The 27,791-nt window shown below is 42.4% G+C and overlaps 1 protein-coding gene across 1 annotated transcript in view; it reads right to left on the bottom strand.

The window, feature by feature from the left end:
* Positions 1-5,057: 5,057 nt before the first annotated feature.
* The window catches only part of LOC149432708 (sialic acid-binding Ig-like lectin 16), a 46,597-nt gene continuing 23,863 nt past the window's right edge, over positions 5,058-27,791 (bottom strand). The window contains exons 6-12 of the mRNA XM_089664955.1: positions 22,652-22,906; positions 21,899-21,940; positions 18,358-18,603; positions 16,145-16,423; positions 11,020-11,116; positions 10,802-10,892; positions 5,058-9,304 (exon numbers count right to left, since the gene is read on the bottom strand). Coding sequence (XP_089521081.1) covers positions 9,134-9,304; positions 10,802-10,892; positions 11,020-11,116; positions 16,145-16,423; positions 18,358-18,603; positions 21,899-21,940; positions 22,652-22,906 — 1,181 coding nt within the window. The 3' untranslated portion in view covers positions 5,058-9,133. The remainder of the gene's footprint in view (positions 9,305-10,801; positions 10,893-11,019; positions 11,117-16,144; positions 16,424-18,357; positions 18,604-21,898; positions 21,941-22,651; positions 22,907-27,791) is intronic.

Raw genomic sequence — 27,791 nt, 5'->3', positions numbered from 1 at the left:
CTATATGAACCACTGATGCATTTATACATGGAGATCTTATCCCCCCCTTATGTATTATACATGGAGATCATATCCCCCTTATGTATTATACATGGAGATCATATCCCCCCTTATGTATTATACATGGAGATCATATCCCCCTTATGTATTATACATGGAGATCATATCCCCCCTTATATATTATACATGGAGATCATATCCCCCCTTATGTATTATACATGGAGATCATATCCCCCTTATGTATTATACATGGATATCATATCCCCCCTTATGTATTGTACATGGAGATCATATCCCCCCTTATCTATTATACATGGAGATCATATCCCCCCCTTATGTATTATACATGGTGATCACATCCCCCTTATGTATTATACATGGAGATCATATCCCCCTTATGTATTATACATGGAGATCATATCCCCCTTATGCATTATACATGGAGATCATATCCCCCCTTATGTATTATACATGGAGATCATATCCCTCCTTATGTATTATACATGGAGATCATATCCCCCCTTATGTATTATACATGGATATCATATCCCCCTTATGTATTATACATGGAGATCATATCCCCCCTTATGTATTGTACATGGAGATCATATCCCCCCTTATCTATTATACATGGAGATCATATCCCCCTTATGTATTATACATGGAGATCATATCCCCCCTTATGTATTATACATGGAGATCATATCCCCCCTTATATATTATACATGGAGATCATATCCCCCTTATGTATTGTACATGGATATCATATCCCCCGTTATGTATTGTACATAATGATCATATCCCCCCTTATCTATTATACATGGAGATCATATCCCCCTTATGTATTATACATGGAGATCCTACCTCCCCCCTATGTATTATACATGGAGATCATATCCCCCTTATGTTTTATACATGGAGATCATATCCCCCCTTATGTATTATCCATGGAGATCATATCCCCCCTTATGTATTATACATGGAGATCATATCCCCCCTTATGTATTATACATGGAAATCATATCCCCCCTTATGTATTATACATGGAGATCATATCCCCCCTTATATGTATTATACATGGAGATCATATCCCCCCTTATGCCTTATACATGGAGATTATATCCCCCTTATGTATTATACATGGTAATCATATCCCCCCCTTATGTATTATACACGGAGATCATATCCCCCCTTATATGTATTATACATGGAGATCATATCCCCCCTTATGCCTTATACATGGAGATCACATCCCCCTTATGTATTATACATGGTGATCATATCCCCCTTATGTATTATACATGGTGATCATATCCCCCCTTATGTATTATACATGGAGATCATATCCCCCCTTATGTATTATACATGGAGATTATATCCCCCCTTATGTATTATACACGGGGATCATATCCCCCCTTATGTATTATACACGGAGATCATATCCCCCCTTATGTATTATACATGGAGATCATATCCCCCCTTATGTATTATACATGGGGATCATATCCCCCCTTATGTATTATACACGGAGATCATATCCCCCCTTATGTATTATACGTGGAGATCATATCCCCCTTATGTATTATACATGGAGATCATATCCCCCCTTATGTATTATACACGGAGATCATATCCCCCCTTATGTATTATACACGGAGATCATATCCCCCCTTATGTATTATACGTGGAGATCATATCCCCCCTTATGTATTATACATGGAGATCATATCCCCCCTTATGTATTATACATGGAAATCATATCCCCCCTTATGTATTATACATGGAGATCATATCCCCCCTTATATGTATTATACATGGAGATCATATCCCCCCTTATGCCTTATACATGGAGATCATATCCCCCTTATGTATTATACATGGTAATCATATCCCCCCCTTATGTATTATACACGGAGATCATATCCCCCCTTATATGTATTATACATGGTGATCATATCCCCCCTTATGTATTATACATGGAGATCATATCCCCCTTATGTATTATACATGGAGATCATATCCCCCCTTATGTATTATACATGGTGATCATATCCCCCCTTATGTATTATACATGGTGATCATATCCCCCCTTATGTATTATACATAGAGATCATATCCCCCCTTATGTATTATACATGGAGATCATATCCCCCCTTATGTATTATACATGGAGATCATATCCCCCCTTATGTATTATACATGGTGATCATATCTCCCCTTATGTAATATACATGGAGATCATATCCACCTTATGTATTATACACGGTGATCATATCCCCCCTTATGTATTATACGTGGAGATCATATCCCCCTTATGTATTATACATGGAGATCATATCCCCCCTTATGTATTATACATGGAGATCATATCTCCCCTTATGTATTATACATGGTGATCATATCCCCCCCTTATGTATTATACATGGAGATCATATCCCCCCATATGTATTATACATGGAGATGATATCCCCCTTATGTATTATACATGGAGATCATATCCCCCCTTATGTATTATACATGGTGATCATATCCCCCCTTATGTATTATACATGGAGATCATATCCCCCCTTATGTATTATACATGGAGATCATATCCCCCCTTATGTATTATACATGGTGATCATATCCCCCCTTATGTATTATACATGGAGATCATATCCCCCCTTATGCATGGAGATCATATCCCCCCCTTATGTATTATACATGGAGATCATATCCCCCCATATGTATTATACATGGAGATGATATCCCCCTTATGTATTATACATGGAGATCATATCCCCCTTATGTATTATACATGGAGATCATATCCCCCCTTATGTATTATACATGGTGATCATACCCCCCCTTATGTATTATACATGGAGATCATATCCCCCCTTATGCATGGAGATCATATCCCCCCCTTATGTATTATACATGGAGATCATATCCCCCCCATGTATTATACATGGAGATCATATCCCCCTTATGTATTATACATGGAGATCATATCCCCCCTATGTATTATACATGGAGATCATATCCCCCCCTTATGTATTATACATGGAGATCATATCCCCCCTTATGTATTATATATGGAGATCATATCCCCCCCCTTATGTATTATACATGGTGATCATATCCCCCCTTATGTATTATACATGGAGATCATATCCCCCCTTATGTATTATACATGGAGATCATATCCCCCCTTATGTATTATACATGGAGATCATATCCCCCCTTATGTATTATACATGGAGATCATATCCCCCCTTATGTATTATACATGGTGATCATATCCCCCCTTATGTATTATACATGGTGATCATATCCCCCCCTTATGTATTATACATGGTGATCATATCCCCCCTTATGTATTATACATGGAGATCATATCCCCCTTATGTATTATACATGAAGATCATATCCCCCCCTTATGTATTATACATGGAGATCATATCCCCCCTTATGTATTATACATGGAGATCATATCCCCCCTTATGTATTATACATGGTGATCATATCCCCCCTTATGTATTATATATGGTGATCATATCCCCTCTTAATCTCCTCTTCTCAAGAGAGAATAAATTTAGTTCCTCCAATCTTTCCTCATAGCTGAGCTTTTTGGGTTTCGATATGCCTTACACAGCTAGTATTGAGTGACTGTGGTGGAGCTCCATCTAGTGACTATTCTACACATCTCCATATACACTACTCAACGGCCATTTTATTAGGTCCACCTGTTCAATTGCTTGGTAACACAAACTGCTAATCAGCCAATCACATGGCAGAAACTCAATCCATTTAGGCAACTAGACATGGTGAAGACGACTTGCTGAAGTGCACACTGAGCATCAGAATGGGGAAGAAAGAGGATTTAAGTGACTGTGAATGTGGCATGGCTGCTGATGCCAAATGGGCTGGTCTGAGTATTTCAAAAACTGCTGATCTACTGGAATCTTCACACACAACCATCTCTAGGATTTACAGAGAATGGTCTGAAAAAAATATCCAGTGAGCCGCAGTTGTGTGGATGAAAATGCCTTGTTGATGTCAGAGGTCAGGGGAGAATGGGCAGACTGATTACACCAAATTCTGACCCTTCCATCAAAATATCGCAGCAAACAACATGAAAGCATGGATCCATCCTGCTTTGTGTCTACGGTTCAGGCTGGTAGTGGTGTAATGGTGTGCGGGAGATTTTCTTGCCACTAGCTACTTTTCTTGCCACTTTCTTTTTGGCTTGGTGACCAGTGCCTGTCGCAGGTGTGCATACAAATTGCATTGTGAGCAAAAGCAGGTGGATACCACCTCCAAATTATTGGCCATTTCCCCCTGCTGCCCAGACCACCCACCGCCGCAGTGCTACCGGCTCCCTTTCTCCTTCCCACCAGCAGCTGCAAGCACATAATAGGATCCTTCAAGATGGAGACCTGGGGAAGGGTCCAGTAACTATATCACATTTACCATCCCTTTTCTTTCCTAAATGAACACAATGAGAGATCGGTACCAATCACTCACTGTGCTTATTCATAACTGAATTATAGTAATCTGTATTTTGTTTTGAGGGGGGGGGCTGTCAGTCCAGTTGTATGGGGCCCTGTGGTTTCCAACAGCAGCCCTGGGCACAGCATGCAAAGACATTTTAGACAATGGTGCACCAACCTTCTGGAAGCGGTTTGGAAAAGGCCATTTTGTGCTCCAGATCCAGCTCCATAAAGACATGGTTTGATGAGTTTGGTGTGGAGAACCTTGGGTGGCCTGCACAGAGCTCTGACCTCAACTTAACTGAACATCTTTGTGATGAACTGGAATGCCAGCTGTAAGACAAATCTTTTTATGCACCTTCAATACCTGATCTCGCAGGTAGCCATGATGGTCCAGTGCCTTATCTTCCTACATGGTAGTCTTGGTTGGTTGCCGGTAAATGGCATCACCTCAGCCTGGGAAGAGTCACCTGACTGGAGCCAAGGAACAGCTTTTGATGGACAAATGATGATGTATATTGTTATGTTACTGAAAGTTTCAACTTAAAGAGTTATTATTAACTATACATGGGGCTTTTAAAATGTCTCAAAATACATTTTTATTAACATGATCACATTGACATATATTAAAAGAAAAAAAAGAGTAAATACTCCCTTTAAGGGAGATATAACCGAGTCAACGGTAAGGCTAGGTATTAAAAGTGTCATGATATCACAGATATTCTATTAATTTAATGATATTACAGATATTTGAATTAATTCAGTAGTTGACAGAGTAGATAGATGTCCACAATATAAATCTGAACAGATGGTTTGGGCCTGGAGATCGGAGGGACTTACACCAAGCTGAAAGAGACCCTCTGATAGGTGTTGTAGGACCTTGTGTGAAGATTGAGGGCTGTTGAGGTCCACCCTCTAAGGACCTTGTGTGAAGATTTAAGGCTGTTGAGGTCCACCCTCTAAGGACCTTGTGTGAAGATTGAGGGCTGTTGAGGTCCACCCTCAAAGGGTTGCTTCAGACTTAGCTCTCAGAATTGGAAGAGGGTCAAGGTCATCCCATACTTGAGGCACCATATCTGATGCAGCACTTATTTAATTATGGTCAGAGGAATTATGCCTCATCCCTAATAAAGTCCAAAATCGTAGGGAGATGAATTGATTCCTTCCGATAGTACGTGGTTTGAGCTATGTGTAGATACTAAATGGTGTGTCCTAGTTGTATAGAACCACCTAGGACCAACAAAATGGTAACATGGGGCCTTCTCAAGTCAGTCAAGCAGTGTGTAGACTTGTTGCAAACAGGCTGATGCACCCTAGCCATCAGAACCAGCTGGACCATATAACCCAGACATTCTCAACTAGGGTTCTATTCAACCCTAGGGTTCTTTCAGAGGTTGCTGGTGGTATTGCAGGCTGTTACAACGTATCATTGCTGGTTTTATTTGCTAAAGTAAACTTTATCCTCATTCCTCTTCCATCAAACAAGTTCCTCACTCCAGCTAAAGAGACCCCATGGGGGTGATTTCATTAGCATCCTCTGGCAGCAGTGGGATATTAGAGTGTACATGTTTTGTACAGTTGTTACCTGTGTCCAGATTGGAGAACTTGGGGCTCTCATGATAAATTGCCTGCGTGCTGGTCAGTTTCAGAGAACAGGCAATGGACAATACTATCCTGTGTATGAATTGGCCTCCCTCACCCCTGAACTCTTGGTACCCCTGTCCGTCACAGCAGTATTTTTTGTACAATATTACGGATTCTGCTTCGCCTTCAATAAACAGAATATTACACACAAGAGAATATATACAATATTTTTTTTTGTAGCAGCCCATAGGATTCCAAAAGCAAAATTAAAAGTCTAGATTTTGCTTGGAAGACCTTTGTAAAGCAGACCTGTCCTCAAATATCACCATAAACTTCTAATAAAGCTGCACTAAACTGTCTGTAAACCCAAATGATAAAACCTTGTTTAGCCATTCTAAATTTTCAGTGTTTATAATTTTGTAGCTTTCAATAATTAATACCTGGTGATCCTGCCATTAAGGTCCTTCAAGTATACCTGTATACCTAAGTGCAAAAGTTTTTTTTTCTTAGTTTTGGATAGAGTGGAGAAGGGTTAGAACTGCTGTCAGGTCTTTATTTCTGTCTGTGACCCCTTAAGGAAGATTCACCCTCTCTAATCGTAAGCAGGTCCTACGACAGTGGTCTCCAAACTGCGGCCAATGGTCTGAATGAGGCCTTTTTCTTGCCTTTGTCCAGTCCTTGGGGCACTACTCCTCCAACTGCGACCTATAATAAAGTAATCATTTCTGCACTGACACCAACAATGGGGCATTATTCCTCTCACTGACACCAGCAAAGGGGCACTATTCCTCACCTGACATTAACAATAGGGCACTATTCCTCCCACTGACACCAACGATGGGGCACTATTCCTCCCAGTGACACCAATGATGGGACACTATTCCTCTCACTGACACCAACGATGGGACACTATTCCTACCGCCGACACCAACAATGGGACACTATTCCTCCCACCGACACCAACGATGGGGCACTATTCCTCCCACCGACACCAATGAGGGACACTATTGCTCCCACCGACACCAACGAGGGGCACTATTGCTCCCACCGACACCAATGAGGGGCACTATTGCTCCCACCGACACCAATGAGGGGCACTATTCCTCCCACAGACATCAAGGATGGTGTACTATTCTGCCCCTGACATCAACAATAGGGCACTATTCCTCCCACTGACACTAATAAAGGAGCACTATTCCTTCCACTGACATCAATGATGGTCACTATTCCTCCCACCGACACCAACGATGGGGCACTATTTCTCCCACCAACACCAACGATGGGGCACTATTCCTCCCACCGACACCAATGAGGGGCACTATTGCTCCCACCGACACCAATGAGGGGCACTATTGCTCCCACCGACACCAATGAGGGGCACTATTGCTCCCACTGACATCAAGGATGGTGTACTATTCAGCCCCTGACATCAACAATAGGGCACTATTCCTCCAACTGACACTAACAAAGGAACACTATTCCTTCCACTGACATCAATGATGGTCACTATTCCTCCCACTGACACCAATAATAGGGCACTATTCCTCCCACTGACACTAACAAAGGAGCATTATTCCTCCCACTGATACCAATGATGGGACACTATTCCTCCCACTAACACCAACAATGGGGCACTATTCCTTTCACTGACACCAATGATAGGGCACTATTTCTCCCACTGGCACCAATGATGGGCCACTAACAATTCTCCTAGTACCAAAAAGGTACTGACAGGGGCGGACTGACAACTCATGGGGCCCCTGGGCAATAGGGGATCATGGGGCCCCTGTGTCCTTGCCCACACTCAAAAAAGCCTATTAAAAAAGGTACCAGGGGCATTTCATGGGGCCCCCTACTGACCCCGGGCCCTCGGGCAGTGCCCGAGTGCTCGAATGGTCAGTCCGCCCCTGGGTACTTATACCAGTGTATTTTCTACTCTCACTGGCCAGTTTGGCCCCCCCAATTTCTGAAGCACACTAAACTGGACCTTTGTTTAGAAAGTTTGGATACCCCTGATCTACGGTGTTGTACAGTATGATTTAATTCCTATAAAGAAAAAAAAAAAAAAAAAGGCTCTCCCCCCGCTTCAGATATATTCAGTGTCTCCTCTGGGCTCCACTCAATGTATTTCAATGCAGATCACATTGCAATACATTGCTTCTGGGCTATGCTAGCTGGGAAAGTGACAGCGGTGACCTGGAAGTGACGTCACGCACGTCACCTTACGGGTCACAGAAAGAAGGAGAGGAGAGCGGACTCTCCCCTTCACCTGCCACGGTGCTCCCTGGGCCTGCAGATGGGCAGGTGGGGCCGGATACATGATGGGAGGGGGGAGCACCCTTACTGGGGGTTGCAGATGCAATCTGCCTGTCAGTATTGTATACAATCCCAATGGCTCCAGCCACCGGATTGTACATAAAACCCCCCCACTGTCAGGTCTGTACACCGTATGGACCTGGCAGCGAAAGGGTCAAATGGTTTGCTGATAGGTATAAATAGTAATAGGATGGCTTTCCTGGAGCAAATGCTGCTCCGGCGTCTGTCCAGTACTACTCACATGGTTAGACCATTGGCCATTGAATAGGCTTTCTCCGCAGGGAAGGAAATGGTTTCAGCTCTTTTATTACTCTTTATTGATCCAAAAAAAAAGATTGTTAACTCTTGCCCGTCCAACCCATTGAGAAGGTCCTTATGTCCGGGGGAAAGGAAGAACTAGCTGATCACTACACCACTGTGACTGGCTGTCCTAGTGGTCACATGACTAGGAGTTGGTCCCTCCAGCTCCCGATTGTTAGTAGAGACCAAGAGCTTTCTTCGACACCTCGATGAGCACTCTCTGGGCCCAGAAAGCTCTGCCGCCCATAGTGCGTTATATGGGCGCCGAGAGGTTGACATAGCTTTATGGTACCATTCGAGTATTGGTCCAGGGTATTTAACAGGGTAACACCAAGATTTAGAAGTCTAAGTTTTGCACTTTTCGGTGCCTTTTTCTACATCCGGTTGCGTCTTCGCTTGGCCAGCCATAGCCTCTTCTTTGTGCGTTCACATTATTCCCGCAGCTGAAATCTCTTCCATCAATGCGGCTTAATGACGGCATACTCCGTCTCAGGCTCAGTCACCTCCATACTGGGTTTAGGTTTCATCATTGCAAAATTGATGCTGGCGTACTGCACCTCTTCGAAGTTCATGTATACCGTCCCGTCGCCTGAGTTGTTATTTGGGGTCTCCTGAGATGTTTCAGCATTCTGTTTCAGAAACAAAAAGTTGAAAAGCAATTTATTTGGTTATTCTACTAAAAGCTGTGTGGTCAGGGCCGTCTTTAATATTGATTAGACCCTGGGCAAACATTTTCCTGGACCACTTTCCCCCCCCCCCCCATGCAATTTAGCTCTCCACCTGCTCTGAGACATACAATAAAAATAGCAGCTAGACTCAAATTCAGTTCAGATCAGGCAGCGATTGCGATTGGTTGTTGGAGATTACAGCACATCATTACCGCTCACAGACTGGTTGCTGGAGATTACAACACGCATTACGGCTCACTGATTAGTTGCTAGAGGTTACAGCACATGATTTCTGCTTGCTTATTGGTTGCCAGAGGTTACTACACATTATTACTGGTCACTGATTGGTTGCAAGAGGTTACTGCGCATTATTAACGCTCACTGATTGGTTGCTAGAGCTTGCTGCACATCATCCCTGCTCATCCATTAGTTGCTAGAGGTTACTGCACATCATTACTGCTGATTGGTTACTAGGGGTTTTTACACATCATTATTGCTCACTGATTGGTTGTTAAAGATTACAGCAGATCACTACTGTTCACTGATTTGTTGCTAGAGGTTACTGCACATCATTACTGCTCACCGATTGTTTTCTAGAAGTTACTGCGCATCATTACTGCTCACTGATTGGTAATGATGCACAGTAACCAATAGCAACCAATCAGTGAGCAGTAATGATGTGCAGTAACCTCTAGAAACCAATCGGTGAGCAGTAATGATGCGCAGTAACCTCTAGCAACCAATCAGTGAACAGTAGTGATCTGCTGTAATCTCTAGCAACCAGTGATCAATAATTATGTGTACTAACCACTAGTAACCAATCAGTTAGCAGTAACTGATGTGCAGTAACCTCTATCAATTAATGGGTGAGCAGGAATGATGTGCAGCAAGCTCTTGCAGTCAATCATTGAGCAGTAATGATGTGCAGTAAGCTCTGGCAACCAATAAGCAAGCAGAAATCATGTGTTGTAACCTCTAGCAACTAATCAGTGAGTCGCAATGTGTGCTGTAACCTCCAGCAACCAATCAGTGAGTTGTAATGATATGCTATAACCTCTAGCAATCAATAAGTAAGTGGTAATGATGCACAGTACCCAAGAGCAACCACTTACTTTTTGATTGCTAGAGTCTCTCTCTCTCTCCTCACCCCCCCCCCCTCCCGTAATGCTGTATTGTCCTGATTCACTCTTCTGTGTGAATGAAAAACATTCGACCCCGGGGAGAAAGTAGTCTAATAACATTTGATTTTGTCCCTTTTGTGTAAAGGGAATACACATGCAGTTCCATAGAATGGATAGCTCAGCAATTTTTTAATAATGACACCCCTTAGGTTTTTGCGTACAAAAACTGCCCCCTCCCTCACGAAAGGGCCAATCGGTAGTGTCTGCCTTCCAGACTATAGGTTCCCAGTCCTCCCCTGCATACAATGATGAGTCACTTACTGTATACTCTACTTACATTACAGAATGCACTGGAGTTGCTGTAGATCACGTCATGGCTGTTAGTAGTCAGATCCTTCTTGTCTTTAGTTTCTTGTTTTAACTTCCTCCTGAGAACACAAAGACACAGATCTGGTCACTTTCCAGGAACTGAAATGCTACTACGGCGGTGTATTATAACCACGTTAGTTATGAATGAATAATGCTGGTTGTAGGAGACGGTGAAAAGCCACCTACCTCCTGCGGTACTGAAGAACGACAAACCCGACCCCCAGTATCACCGAAACAGCCAGAACAACCGATACGGCAGCTATCATTGGCAACGAGGACTTTGCTGGCAAAAAATAAAAGAAGATTGTTTGTTGCATAAGACGTTTCCTGAAGAATTTCCTTCTATTGTCCTAACAGGGCACGTTCACACTGGACGTGTTAGACTCTGCTAGAGGGACAGGGGACACAGCTGGAGGATTTTCCCTCACTTCTTAATCTAAAAGCAGCTCCAAAAATTCTGGATTTTCCATAATTTTTTGTCTTGTTAACAATGGTCACCAGGACAAACAGAAGGGTGAGGATACACACAGCATTGGCACCCCACTGACACCAATGATGGGGCACCATTCCTCCCACTGACACCAACAATGGGGCACTACTCCTCCCACTGAAACCAAATGGTGGGATATTATTACTCCCATTAACACCAATATTGGGACACCATTCCTCTCAATGACACCAACAATGGGAGATCATTCCTTCCATTGACACCAACAATGGGGCACCATTCCTCCCACTGACACCAACAATGGGGCACCATTCCTCCCACTGACACCAATGATGGAGCACTATTCCTCCCACTGACACCAATGATGGAGCACTACTCCTTCCACTGACACCAACAATGGGGCACCATTCCTCCTACTGACACCAACAATCAGACATCATTCCTCCCACTGACACCAACAATGGAGAGCTATTCCTCCTACTAACACTAACAATCGGACATCATTCCTCCCACTGACACCAACAATGGGGCGCCATTCCTCCTACTGACATCAATGATGGGGCACTATTCCCCCCACTGATACCAATGATGGGGCACTATTCCTCCCACTGATACCAATGATTGGGCACTATTCCTCCCACTGATACCAATGATTGGGCACTACTCTTCCCACTGACTCCAACAATGGTGCACCATTCCTCCTACTGACATCAACAATCGGACATCATTCTTCCCACTGACACCAACAATGGGGCACTATTCCTCCTACTGACACCAATGATGGGGCGCCATTCCTCCTACTGACACAAATAATGGGGTATGGTTTTCTCCCACTGATGCCAGAGATATTTCTGCTCCCACTGGTCACAGTCCGGGTCCTCTGAAGTCTGAAGGGCAGTAAACTGAAGACCAAACACGATTTCTGATGAAGAAGGTTTGGCCTTCGAAACGCGTCAGGTGAACTGAGTGTCTACCCCCACGATGGGACTCGCGCTGGCTCTCTATCTCTGAAGTCCCTGTGAGGACTTACATGCCTGATTTTATTCGCTGTTTGTGAGTACCTATCTTATTAATAAATTTTTGTTTACTGAGGTAATGCGCAAGGTTTGTGCGCTTCTCGTTTTTGTTTCGCTTTGTAGGGCAGTAAACTGACCCTTTGCTTAGAAATTCTGGAGACCCCTGCTTCTAGTATTCTGTTTCGCTCTTCCCCCAGGAGCTACATTAATAGTTGTATAGGAATGTGAGGGCGAAGGAGCTGGACCAGCATAGAGAATGATTAAATAAAATAAAGTAAATTATATCCACGCTATTTCTGGAATTGTTAAGGCAGCTGACACCAATAGGTAATATACAAGTAAACATGCATAAAAGTAAAAGTGTAGCTCCAATCATGCAAAATAGTACCCATTCCAAGATGGTGCTTTTGCTATTTCTGTTTTTTTCAAGATGGTGGATCCCTCATTTCCAGTTTCCTTTACATTATTGACGTGTGGAGAGAGGGTGGACACACGACGCTATATAAATATGAGAGACATCAACATTGGAATACCCTTTGACAATGTACTATTGGACGAAACGCATTGGGGAGGAGTGTACAGTGCTGACATCACGCCGCTGCATGATTCTGGATCAGCAGCAGCCACCTATCCCATCCAGACAGACTGGTATCTCTGGGTACAGTCATCTGCCAGTCACGTGCACTTATGGAACTTCTGTTTAGATACAGGGGTGTTCATGCTGTTGTAGTGGCAGCCATCAGTTTTGGTGTGTCTTGTATTCACAGGGAGACGGTGACAGCTGCTTTGAATTACTTTACTGCAAGCAAGACCGCTTTAAGTGGTGGTGGACTGATACTTTCAAGTTTCTCACACTGAAAATTGGATTATATGGACTTTTATTTTCACTTGATTTTTGTCACGTCTTTACTAGATACATTATTTTGCATGATTGGCGCTCCACTTTTACTATTATAGAGAATGATTAGACTGTTCCAGAAGAGGAGAGGGCTATGAGTTGCAAGGTGGGAGAGGTCTGTGCTAGGAAATTGACGGTTCCTGGAGTGAAATAAAATATTGCAAGTCAATTTATTAAAAAAATATTTATGGAAGTGGATTTATGTGGTGGGAAGGGGTGCACCCTGGAGAGCTGCTTCAAAAGAAAATCACCATGGTCAAAAACCACAGGTGAAAAAAAAAAAAAAATTAAAGTGAGCAAAAGAACCCTGCAAATGATGCCCAGAGAGAAAGTTCAGGAATAAAAAAAGTCTACATTATGCTCACTAGTTTCATTAAATATCCATTTATTTATTTGTGAAGGTCCTCACTTATCCAGGTCATGGTGAGGGATGAGCTCAGGTATGTTCGGATCCCAGTGTGAGTCCACCAGGGAGCTGCCATGTGTATTGAGGCAATCATATGTGACCAAAGCATTCCCTGCTCCACATACACACCCACTGTATACATTCAGTTATGGGGCGAGAAATGCTCCAGACGTCAATGATTGGACCGGTACAGTTGATGGCTTCCTAGTGGGCTTGCTCAGGTAGGTTTGGACCAGGATCTCAATATGCCCACGCTCATCAGTAGTAATGGTAAAGCTCCCAGGTGCCCAACCTGCAGCCTGAGGGTGACCCTTTGGCATTTTTGTCTGGCCCTCTGGGCCCCTGCAGAAACTAATCTGTGTTTCTCTATTGCCCTGGTATAGCAGTGGTTTCTAGCAGCCTCATGTAATATGCCTCCAGTCTATGACTGTCTCCGGAAGTATGTCCACAGTCTCTGACCATCTCTTGTATCATGTTCTCAGTCTCTGACCATCTCTTGTGTCATGTTCTCAGTCTCTGACCATCTCTTGCATCATGTCCACAATCTCTGTCCATCTCTTGTATCATATTTCCAATCTCTGACCATCTCTTGTATCATGTCCACAATCTCTGACCATCTCTTGCATCATGTCTGCAATCTCTGACCATCTCTTGCATCATGTCCACAATCTCTGACCATCTCTTGCATCATGTCTGCAATCTCTGACCATCTCTTGCATCATGTCTGCAATCTCTGACCATCTCTTGCATCATGTCCACGATCTCTGACCATCTCTTGCATCATGTCCACAATCTCTGACCATCTCTTGCATCATGTCCACAATCTCTGTCCATCTCTTGTATCATATTTCCAGTCTCTGACCATCTCTTGTATCATGTCCACAATCTCTGACCATCTCTTGCATCATGTCTCCAATCTCTGACCATCTCTTGCATCATGTCCACAATCTCTGACCATCTCTTGCATCATGTCTGCAATCTCTGACCATCTCTTGCATCATGTCCACAATCTCTGACCATCTATTGCATCATGTCCACAATCTCTGTCTATCTCTTGTATCATATTTTCAGTCTCTGACCATCTCTTGTATCATGTCCGCAGCCTCTGACCATCTCTTGTGTCATGTCCACAGTCTCTGACCATCTCTTGCATCATGTCCACGATCTCTGACCATCTCTTGCATCATGTCCGCAATCTCTGACCATCTCTTGCGCCATGTCCACAATCTCTGACCATCTCTTGCATCATGTCCACAATCTCTGACCATATCTTGCATCAAATTCCCAGTCTCTGACCTCTCTTGTATCATGTTCTCAATACAGGAAATGGCCAGATTGTGGACATGATGCAAGAGATGGTCAGAGACTGAGAACATGATGCGAGAGATGTTCAGAGACGGCAGACATGATACAAGAGATGGCCAGAGACTGAGAACATGATGCGAGAGATGGTCAGAGATTGTGGACATAATACAGGAAATGGTCAGAGATTGTGGACATGATACAAGAGATGATCACAGACTATGTCCACAATCTCTGATCATCTCTCGCATCATATCTGCAGTCTTTGACCATCTCTCGCATCATGTTCTCAGTCCCTGACCATCTCTTGTATCATGTCCACAATTTCTGACCATCTTTTGTACCATGTCTGCAATCTCTGACTATTATCTGACTATCTCTGACAGTGTTTGGCCATATCCTGATGTGCATCTGCTGTCTCTGATGATGAATATCTGCTGAAATTTATGTATGGTCCTTTGGTGATGTCGGGTGCCTCATTTGAAGCCCCCCATATCAAGAAAGTTGACCACCATTGGTATAGCTGGTAGTAGTTGTTGGTTATGTGTTAGAGAAGACACTGGTAGCTTGTGATGAGGCAGAAGAATGTTTTACTTGTGTGGTTTAAGTTGCAAACATACAACACATTTCAACAGACATCTTGGTTTTTTTTGAAGAGAGAGGAAAGGAAGGAAGAGAGAGAACCAACAAGTTTTACACATATGCACAACTAGTAACCTTAGTGTACAGTGCCATCTTCTGGTCAAGTGATATTAACACACAATACTATATAGTACATGCTGTTGTATTCCCAACAGTAGTCACATATTTAAAGTGGAACTAAACCCTCCTATCATTTTCAGCAAAGGAAGTTGCCATCTTAGCCTCCTTTTGAACTGCAACTGCCATGGTGCTGCCCATGTGATCAGATATGACATCAGCCATTTGATGGTTTGACAGATTGGTGGAGACCACAAGCAAATGTGACAGTTACATTCCGGGTGGCGCATGCCAGGAATGCTAACTGTTTTTTGCAACCATTAAACCAATGGGTGTAGTTCCATTTTAATGAACGCGTTCTTTAAACTTATTTGAGCCTCTTCCTATCCATCCACCTGTTTTTATTTATGGGTTTTTTTTCTATGTTTATATTTTTGGATCTAACTGACCACGCCTTTTCATCAGGTCCAATCTGCCTGTACATTTTTCAACATTTTCCAAATAAAGTTTTCTAAAAGAAAAAATTAGAGGGGAGTACTTACACTTCTTACTGAGCAAAGGTAGAACTAATTGTTCGTACTGATTAGAACTTATACATTCAATAGACGAGACACCCTCCTGTAGACTCAGCGTGCTATTGGTCTGTACTTTTATTCTAGAAGTGGAAATCTGGATGTCTTTATCAGATGTGTTGTAGGATTTCTCATCGATCTTCCACTGGATATTGGCATCTGGAAAGGACTCGATGATACAAGTACATTCTATGTGATGTTCTGCTTCCTTGCAAATGGAATTCTTCCCTGAAACAGGCCTGGGTCCAACTGCCAAGAAAAATGGGAGAAAAAAGTTGAACACTTATTTAAAAAAATGTTGATGGCGGTATATTTATTTTAGGACAGAAAAATATAATATAGATAGATAGATAGATACACACACACACACTATAGAGAGATATAGATGGAGAGAGAGCTAGATGGAGAGATGGAAGGAGAGCTAGATGGATGGAGAGATGGAAGGAGAGCTAGATGGATGGAGAGATGGAAGGAGAGCTAGATGGATGGAGAGATGGAAGGAGAGCTAGATGGATGGAGAGATGGAAGGAGATCTAGATGGATGGAGAGATGGAAGGAGAGCTAGATGGATGGAGCGATGGAAGGAGAGCTAGATGGATGGAGAGATGGAAGGAGAGCTAGATGGATGGAGAGATGGAAGGAGAGCTAGATGGAGAGATGGAAGGAGAGCTAGATGGAGAGATGGAAGGAAAGCTAGAGAGATAGATGGAAGGAGAGCTAGATGGATGGAGCGATGGAAGGAGAGCTAGATGGATGGAGAGATGGAAGGAGAGCTAGATGGAGAGATGGAAGGAGAGCTAGATGGAGAGATGGAAGGAAAGCTAGAGAGATAGATGGAAGGAGAGCTAGATGGAGAGATGGAAGGAGAGCTGGATGGAGAGATGGAAGGAGAGCTAGATGGAGAGATGAAAGGAGAGACGGAGAGATGGAAGGAGAGCTAAAGAGATGGAAGGAGAGCTAGAGAGATGGCAGAAGAGATGGAGAGATGGAAGGGGGGATGGAGGGATGGAAGAGGAGATGGAGAGATGGAAGGAGAGATGGAGAGATGGAAGGAGAGATGGAGAGATATTAGCGAGCCTTCTCCTTCCTTCAAGTTTCTGCAAAGTACAGTGGGAATAAAAAAAAAAAGTGATGATTCCCCCTATCTGTCCTGTTTACCTATTTTACCAGAAGTGAAAGAAAATTTAAAATTTTGAGTTGTCACCATAATAGGAACAGACAAAAAAATCTTCCAGTGGAGTAGTTGTAGTGACAACCAGGGATCCCCTCACTTTGGAGGGATTCCATCTCACTTCCTGCTTTGGTTAAGAGACAGGAAGTGAAGTCTCGCCAATGGGAACACAGATCCCCAAAACACCTAACAGGGGTTATAACCCTCCCTTACTCTTTCCAAAAATTGAAAAAAAAAAAAGGTTTTGCCTACAGTTCTACTTTAATTTCAATTTCCTCAAGTGACACATGGAACAACGTAACGACCGCTGAGTTCATAAGCTTGAAATTAAATGAAAACACAAGATACTCCTGATGCCTCATACTTTTTTATATATATATATATATATATATATATATATATATATATTCTATATACACACACATACACAGGGAGCACTGACCTTCATAAGTCACTTTTTTTTTGTTAAAAGACATGGTCCTATGTACATCACGATCTGTGCAACAGGTGCTATTCTGACCACATGCATTACCATGTTTGCTGTTTCATCATGCAAAACACGAGAAATCTGCCACAGAGACAGTTGACATGATTTGGCAAGTTTATGGCGATGCTGCAATGAGTTGTTTGATGTGTTTTGAGTGGCCAGGTCCCCAGTCCCCAGGCTGCTGACCCAGGAACAAAAGGGACACCACGTCAAAAAAAGTGGATGATCTGTCCTTCATGTTGAGGATCATTACCAGTGATGAAAAAAATAGTAGACTGGGTAGTGCACGTGGTCAGAGAAGCACCAGTTGCACAGCTCCCAATGTACACAGAACAATGTCTTTTGGTACATTGACTTATAAAGGTTGGTGCTCCCTGTGACTGTGCGAGCAGCTTTGTTACAAAATTCTCAGAACTTCTTGATACCACCTTGTATATAGTATACATTTAAAAAGTGTGGAGTTTCCCTTGAACTATCAGTAGGATAAAGAACAGTAACAATGTAATAACATCCTTTTTTACGTACAGGTCACCTTGATGGTAACAGAGGCACGTGAATTCCCAAGGTTATTTTTGGCCTGGCAAGTATAGGACCCATCATCACTGGTCAGTATCTTGGAAAGGCGCATTTCCTCATTCGGTGGAGTGATATTCAAGTTTTTGGTTGATGACCACACAAATGTCGCTGCCGGCAAACTTTCCGCGGAACATCGTAGGAAAATTAAAGATCCTTCTTTGATAAAAATTGTATTATTCCCATCAATAGAGCAGTCTGGGTGGTGAAAGAAATGAGAGATTATATTTTCTACACTTAGCTACTATTCAGCTCATTCCACTTAAAAAGTCAGAGATAGTCATTGACCACATTATGAGTTACATCCTTCTAGAACGGTCTCTCTCAACCAGGGTGCCATCAGGTTTCTTCAGGGGTGCCTTGGCAAAATGCCTAAAAATAGTATAAGAAGGACATCAGGCTCTTGCACAACATCCTTCCTTGCCCTTCCCTGCCCCTCTACATCACCATAGGGGTCACATTAGCTGAGTGTGAGGGAGAAGAGAAATAATGGCATACTAGTCAGTACCAGTGTGCAAAAGTGTATTTGCTTTGGAAGTATATATCACCTCTAATGTTGGGTGTCCTTCATGTGCAGATGTTGCTGCTTTTGTAAAACTATTTGTTTCATTTTGTAATAGGTGCCTCAAGATTGTGAAGAATTTTGAAGGGTGCCTCGAGATTGTGGAGAATTTGAAAGGATGCTTCGAAATTGGGCAAAATTTGAAAGGATGCCTCGGAATTGTGCAAAATTTGACAGGATGCCTCGAAATTGTGGAGAATTTTAATTGGTGCCTCAAAATTGTGGAGAATTTGAAAGGGTGCCTTCAGATTGTGGAAAATTTGAAAGGATGCCTCAAAATTGTGCAGAATTTGAAAGGATGCCTCTAGACGGTGCAGAATTTTAAAGAGTGCCTCAAAATTGTGCAGAATTTGAAAGGATGCCTCAAAATTGTGCAGAACTGTACAAAGTGCCTTGAGATTATGCAGAATTTGAAAGGATGTCTCGAGATTGTGCAGAATTTTAAAGTGTGGCTCAGGATTGTGCAGAATTTTAAAGGGTTCCTCGATATTGTGGAGAATTTGAGAGGATGCCTCAAAATTGTGGAGCTTTTTAAAGGGTGCCTCGAGACTGGAGAATTTGAGAGGATGCCTCAAAATTGTGCAGAATTTTAAAGGGAGCCTTGACTAAAGAAAGGTTGAGAAACACTGTTCTAGAAGCACACACGGTCAGTGACAATGCTTAGATGGGCCAATTTATATATATTTGCACTTGTCTGCTTCACACAGATGGTGTAAAGAACGCCCCCCCAGATATGTAATTTCCTGCTCATGTGACTGGTCCACTGATTTTCCCAGAAGTCTGCACTAAGATAAAGTCTTATTTTTGGTGAGATACTCCCAAAGGGAAATCATATCTAAAGGGATGCAGAGGTTAGGTCTGCGTTAAAGTCCAACTCCGAGGAAAAGTAAAAATTTTCCTTTGCAGTTGGGCTGTGTCCACACTGAAGGGGTTAAATGCACATTGAGCCCTGGTTCACACTGGATCCACCTTTGAAATCACTTGAAATCGCACGATTTCAAAGCCGCAGGTCAGCGTGACTTGGATGACATGTCTGACTTCATGCACAGACGTCTATGCAAGTCGCACCTGAATCTCAAAGAATAGTGCAGGAACCTTTTTCTTCCAATCAGTGCGGCACCACAAAGTTGGAGTTGCACCAAATTGAACGGTTCCATTGTCGACAATAGGGTGCGACTTGTCATGTGATTTAAAACTGTCAAAGTTGCACAGGTGTGAACCAGGGCATAGGGGACAGTTTAAGAACTTTTACTTACCTGATCCTCTGCTCCAGCAGCAGATGGTGCTCCCCTACGCTCCAGCAGTGAACTGTCCCTCGGCGCCCTCATGTTCAATGCAAGTCTGTGGTCTCTGCATCTGCCTTGATGACGTCACAGGCCTACCGCCTGAGAGGATGGGAGAAGAGGCTGAAGGAACTGGTCAACATTATTAATAATTACCCACTTAAGGTCCTCCCTATTGCAGTTTTACTGCTACAGCGTGGCCCTCCTGTGCAAAATATACATACATGTACGCAATTTTGCACTTCCGCCATTAGGGGCGCATGCACTGCCGCTGGATTGCTTCTGCTGTGAACACGATCTGCGAGTCCTGGTGAACATACGTCCTCCGACACCCGCCGATCATCGGGCAGGACACAGAACAAAGACTCCTAGATTGTAAGCTCCAAGGAGCAGGTCCTCCTATCCCTCTTGTATTGAACTGTATTGTTGCTGTATTGTCTCCCATTATATTGTAAAGCGCTGAGCAAACTGTTGGAGCTATATAAATCCTGTATAATAATAATAATAATAATAATGATAATAATATATAAATCCTGTATAATAATAATATATAAATCCTGTATAATAATAATAATATAAATCCTGTATAATAATAATAATAATAATATATAAATCCTGTATAATAATAATAATATATAAATCCTGTATAATAATAATGATAATAATAATAATATATAAATCCTGTATAATAATAATATATAAATCCTGTATAATAATAATATATAAATCCTGTATAATAATAATGATAATAATAATAATATATAAATCCTGTATAATAATAATAATAATATATAAATCCTGTATAATAATAATAAATAATAATAACAAAGCTCTGCCAATGTAAACAAGGCAGAACTCTGTTCTGACGGGGGGGGGGAGTGAAGGATCATGTGTCCCTGAAAAGCTGGGAACACAATCCTTCACTTCCCTTTTAAAATCGCCACCTAGTGTACACCAAGCAAATAGCTAGGCACACAGTTAACCCTTTGATCACCCTAGATGCTTAACCCTTTCCCAGCCAGTGTTATTAGTACAGTGATCAGTGCATATTTTTAGCACAGATCACTGTATTAGTGTCACTGGTTCCCACAAAATACCGGTTAGTTTAAAAATGTCCTTCACAATATCGAAGTCCTGCTATAAGTCGCTGATCGCCGCCATTACTAGTATTAAAAAAAAAAAATTCCATTATATGTCCCATAGTTTGTCGATGCTATAACTTTTTGTGCAAACTAATCAATATACGCCTATTGGGATTTTTTTTTTTACCAAAAATATGTAGCAAAATACATTTTGACCTAAATCTGTGAAGAAATGTAATTTTTTTATTTTTTTATCGGATATGTTTTATAGCAGAAAATATTTTTTCTTTTTTCAAAACGGTCGGTCTTTTTTGTTTATAACGCAAAAAGTAAAAAAACGCAGAGGTGATCAAATACCATCAAAACAAAGCTCTATTTATGGAGGAAAAATGACATAAAATGTTCATTTATGTGCAGCGTTGCATGAACGCACAATTTTCAGTTGCGCCATAGCGTAAAGAAATGGCCTGGTCAGGAAGGGGGGGGGGGGTAAATCTTCCGGAGTTCAAGTGGTTGATACATAGATAAATAAGAAATATAAATAAATAAGAAATAAATATTAGTACCTTTTGGTGGGAAACAATGGATCTGAGGTGTCCGAGGAGCATCTAAAATGACACAGAACACAGCTGTGAAAAAAACAGCTTTCTGAAATATTTGGACTTCTGTTCAGCCCATCTTGTGATTTACACACCCCTGCCGCTTACCAGTCATTAGATGTGGTGGCTGCATTCGTTTTCTTTTTTTTTCCTTTAGACTTTTTCTCCTCTGTGTTCATCTGGTGATCAGGCCAGTAACATACCTTTTGTATTAGAGCGCCCCCACTCTGGATGCGGGAGCACTGTGATCACCTTCGGACAGCAACATTGTCAGTCTGGGGGGGAGGGGAGTGTTGGATGTACTAGCAGATTTAGATAGACTAACAAGCTGAACTCAAACTCCAGTTTACACTGCAGCTACAGCAGCCGTTTTTTTCTTCTTTTTTCGGATAAAGGTTCTACACGAATAAATAAAATCTGATCAATGTAAGCACCCCTGTCAGTGGTTTGTCTCATCATTATAACTGATACATCTGCAAGAGAGCTTGTTTGTTTGAAAAACAACAGACTTACTGGCTGGATCACCATGTGAACATAGAAGAAAGAAAGACTAAAACCGAGGACTAAGGCAGCCACCACATCTCAGAATTGGTAAGCTGCAATATGATAAATGTTTGCTTTTGGGTTTAATGCTACTTTAAATTTTGCAAGCTTACAATAACTTTTCATAGGGAAAAAAAATCTGCATTCTATTTCATATAAGAAATGAGACATACTTACAATATACAGTGATGTTAACACTCCTGGTAATGGCTGAATAGCTATTATTTGCTGAACATCGATATATCCCAGTGTCATTTGGGTTAGCATTCTCCAAATTGTAAATTGATGTCTGCCCATTCAATGTTCCGGGTAATGTCTTGCCTTCTTTAGTCCAGGCAATGGAAGATTGGGGGTTACTTTCCACCGTACACTTCATAGTCTCCGACTCTCCTTCCATCACAATAACGGCTATGTTCTCATTTTGGATGTTATCTACCAAGACATTACAAGGAATGGAAAGGTTATTACTCAATGAAGACTGTGTGTTCACAATCTATCATATTTTGTATATTTTTATAATATGATATATATATTTATATATTAACTGCTTCCCATCCACCCATTGCCTTCCCACCCACCGTACTCCATACCAGCGCCCTGATCTCTTAATATACCATACCAGAGCTTTGATCACCACCGTATTCCATACCAGCATTCTGATCACCACCATACTCCAAACCAGCGCCCTGATTGCCACCATACCCCATACCAGCTTTCTGATCTCCCCATATCCCATACCAGCATCCTGATCAATGCTATACCCCATACCAGCATCCTGATCAATGCCATACTCCATACCAGTACCCTGATCTCCTAATATCCCATACTAGTATCCTGATCACCGCCATACCAGATACCAGCATCCTGATCATCGCCATACCCCATACCAGCGCCCTGATCTCTTAATATACCAGAGTCATGATCACTACCGTATTCCATACCAGCATTCTGATTGCCACCATACCCCATATCAGCTTTCTGATCTCCCCATATCCCATACCAGCGTCCTGATCAATGCCATACCAGATACCAGCACCCTGATCATTACCATACTCCATACCAGTACCCAGATCTCCTAATATCCCATACCAGAGTCCTGATCATTACCATACTCCATACCAGAGCTATGATCACCACCATACCCCATACCAGCGTCCTGATCAATGCCATACCAGATACCAGCACCCTGATCATTACCATACTCCATACCAGTACCCAGATCTCCTAATATCCCATACCAGAGTCCTGATCATTACCATACTCCATACCAGAGCTATGATCACCACCATACCCCATACCAGCGTCCTGATCTCCCCATATCCCATACCAGCGCCCTGATCACCGCCATACCCCATACTAGCGTTCTGATCACCACCATACCCCATACCAGCACCCTGATCTCTTAATATCCCATACCAGCATCCTGATCACCGTCATACCCCATACCAGCGCCCCGATCTCCCCATACCGGCATCCTGATCACCACCATACCCCAAACCATTGCCCTGATCTCTCCATATCCCATACTAGTATCCTGATCACCGCCATACCAGATACCGGCATCCTGATCACTGCCATACCCCATACCAGCCCCCTGATCACACCATACCAGCACCTTGATCTCCCCATGTCCTGATCACCACCATATCCCATACCAGAGTCTTGATCACCGCAATACCCCATGCCATCGCCCTGATCTCCCCATACCAGCATCCTGATCACCACCATACCCCATACCAGCACCCTGATCACCACCATACCCCATACCAGAGTCTTGACCACCGCCATACCCCATACCAGCACCTTGATCTCCCCATATCCCATACCAGCGTCCTGATCACCGCCATACGCCATACCAGCATCCAGCATTTTAGGGTCTCAACTGATCAATTTTCAAATATATATCCCATAGTTGTAGACTGTATAATTTTCACACAGACTATATGATATACACTGTTTTGGGTTATGTTTACCAAAAAACCATAGCAGAATACATTTTGGCCTAAATTTATGAAGAAATATTTTAGGCAAAAAAAAAAACAGGTGTACCAAGAGAGGAAACAAAACTATAAAAGGAAGAGAATAAAAAAAAGATACAAAAGAAGAAGATAAAAAAAAGCAGAGATAGAGAATGAGGGAGATAAAAAAGACACAGCAGGATACAAGAGTAAAGCCGGCCATAGATGGTTTGAATCTTGGCAGGGACTGGCGGTAATTTGAACCATCTATGGACAGGCTGATTGTACCCAATTTGATTGTTGTATGACTTATGTACAACCAGCATGTAGGAATTTTCATGTAGTTATTGCCGGCAGCTATAGCCACTAGAAATAATCACTGCAAGTTCTCAAGGCAAGGGTGGCTCCCCCACCCCCGCTGGCAGAACACAATAGCTCCACTGAAGGGATTCCCCCACCAACACTGACTGTGTTGATGATGAAATTGAGAGATTTTCTTTCCTGCAGCCACAGGTTGCAGGATAGAAAATAGCATTGTTTGTGGCTGGCTTAATAGAAAGTGAGAAGAAAGATACAGAAAAGGAGAAGAGAGGGGGAGAGATAGAGAGGAAAAGAAGAGAGAACGGCAGAGACAGAGAAAGAAGAGTAGAAGATATAAAAAGATATAAATAGAAAAAGAAGAGCAAAAATAATGGAAGAGGAAGTGGATAAAGAAAAGAGGAAGAGAGAACAAACTACTACATAACTTGAAAGAGGATGATAGATACAGAGAAAGAGGGAGATAGGAAAGGAAAATATAAAGAAGAATAGGATAAGAGACAATAATGCAGAGATAAAGAAAGAAGCCGAGATAAAAAAGAAATATGTATATAAGTGTACAGAATATGTGTATATATATATATATATATATATATACACGTACACACACTAGTGGCCAAAATTGTGGATACACCTTACATTTTTACAAACTTTTGCAGTTTAACCTCCCTGGCGGTCTGATTATTTCAGATTTTTGGTGCTGAAAGCAGTACCATTATTTTGCATGGAAATTTGGCATTTTATATTGTAGGCCTGTAATTCTTAGGAATAACTCACTGAAATCTGTCCGAACAAGAGTCTAGTAAACATCCCGGGGATGATAAAACTTGAAACACGAAATCATAAATTATAATTTAATAAATAATCATAAAAAATAATAATATAATAATAAATTTAATTCAATAATATAATCAAACCAAAAACACTGAAATGTGAAATAGAGCGCCAAGTTCTCACATCGCTGAGCAAAGTCGCAGAGTCGTTTTCAGTGTCTGATGATGAATTTCCCCCACGAATCATTATCACTCAATTCTGCAAGTGGTTCTGATTTACTATCGCTGTTCTCTAGCCGGTCTAAAACCGTTTTTGACCTAAAGGGACGCTTTTTGGACGCCATGGACGTTTCTCAGTTTCCAGGTAGAAAGAACAGTAAAAATGCAGGCAGGGCGCCGGACAAAGCACTCGAGACAAAATGTATGTGAAATGCTTTGATACAGGAATGTTATACTATGTGATTTTAGTGATTTTTGAGAATGTCACTTTTTGTCATTTTCAAATTTCCCGCCAGTTCTGTCCTCTGTACATCCCGACGCTCGCAGGGGAGGAACCTGGAAGACAGATGCCGGCATGCGCCGGAGGACATTACAGGGGACACTGCAGGAGGGACATCGCGGGAGCGAAGGACAAGGTAAGTGACCGAGGAATCGCGGAGCAGCGCTGCAGTGTATTCCCAAGTGTAGCTCGGGGTTACCGCTTGTGGTACTGAAACTTTACCCCGAGCTACACTCAGGAATACCGCCAGGGGGGTTAAAGTACTTTTTATATAAAAATCTCATATAAAAATGTCATAGCACAAGTAAAAATATAGTAAATTAATGCCTGCACAAAACAAATCTTTAAATAAGTTCAATTTTGGCTGGAAATGTACCATATGATGCCAGGAATTGGTTATTACATGGTCTCGAGCAAGAATCCAAGCAACAAGCGAGGACTCATTGAGGCTAGCCTTGCATTCTTGCTCGAGACCATGCGTTTCAATCTTGTCCACAGATTTTTGATGGGATTCAAGTCAGGGCTATTTCCAGGCCAGGGAAGCAGAGGAATTTTCTTGTCATTGAACCGTTTATGGCATTTACGAGCTGTATGGCATGGAGCTCCATCCTGTTGAAAAGTAAATTCTGTGCCTTTGTCCAATAAGTCGCTGATTGATGGGATCAACTTTGGTTCCAGAACCTCTTTGATGTATCGCTCTGCTATAATAACGCCATCAATAACCTGCATTCGTCCAACACCATACCGAGACATGCAGCTCCATATCATGACGCTTTGAGGGTGTTTCATTGTTGCTGTCATGCACTCGGGAAGGCATTCTTCGCCTGACCTTCTTCGCACGTATCGAACACCATCACTTCCGAAAATAGAAATTTGTGTTTCATCACTCCAAATAATTTTTTTCCAATCTTCTGTTGTAAAATTTTGATGTTTCTTGGCCCATTCGACTCTTTTTTTTCTTTGTTGGCAGTTCAAAAACAAGGGGAGTAAGTAAAGATATCAACCAAAACTGACAAAATCAGAAGGTGTATCCACAATTTTGGCCACTAGTGTATATATACATATACTGTATGTGCGTGCATGTGTGCTGCGCCCTGAAATGCACTGCGCCCTGACAGTGCAATTATGATTGGCCAAAGCCATGCAGCTAACCGCAGGTCAGGTGCAATGCTTTGGCCAATCACAGTACATGATGACAGCCCAGGTCACCCTGCCCCTTGTGACCTTTTCATGGTATTTAAGAACTGTCATTCCGGTGCAGCTGTCAGATGGCGGGAGCCAGCGTCGGGAGTGGAGCGCTCTTTTTTTTTTTTCCTTTTTTCAAGACAGTGGTGGCGGCAGGCGGTGGGCGGCGTGATTGACATTGGATCTACTTTGGGGGACATTTTTTTATTTTTGGTTTTTAATGAAGAACTTGCCAAAGGCTGCCTCCTGTCAATTTTACGACACCTTTTTTGTGATTGAGTAGCAGTACCATGTACCCCATACTCATTCACATAGAGGGAGGGGTTGGGATCTGGGAGCCCCCTAGTTAAAAGGGGGCTTCCAGATTCTGATAAGCCCCCTGCCTGCTGCAGAACTCCACAACCACTGGCCATGGTTGTGAGGAAGACGCCCTTGTTGGGACAAGGGCGTCTTCCTCACAACCATGGCCAGTGGTTGTAGGGGTCTGCAGCAGGCAGGGGGCTAATCATTATTCAGCTGTCAGCGGCGTTCTCCCCCTCCCCAAAGCATTCATTTGGTATGGGATATTAAGTAAAGGGGGCTTC

Source organism: Staurois parvus, unplaced genomic scaffold, assembly GCF_062004578.1.
Source record: "Staurois parvus isolate SC_StPar_1 unplaced genomic scaffold, SC_StPar_1.0 ptg002113l, whole genome shotgun sequence".
In the NCBI taxonomy this organism is placed as follows: domain Eukaryota; kingdom Metazoa; phylum Chordata; class Amphibia; order Anura; family Ranidae; genus Staurois; species Staurois parvus.
The sequence above is the reverse complement of the archived record's forward strand: the minus strand, read 5'-3'. Positions and strand labels throughout refer to the sequence as shown.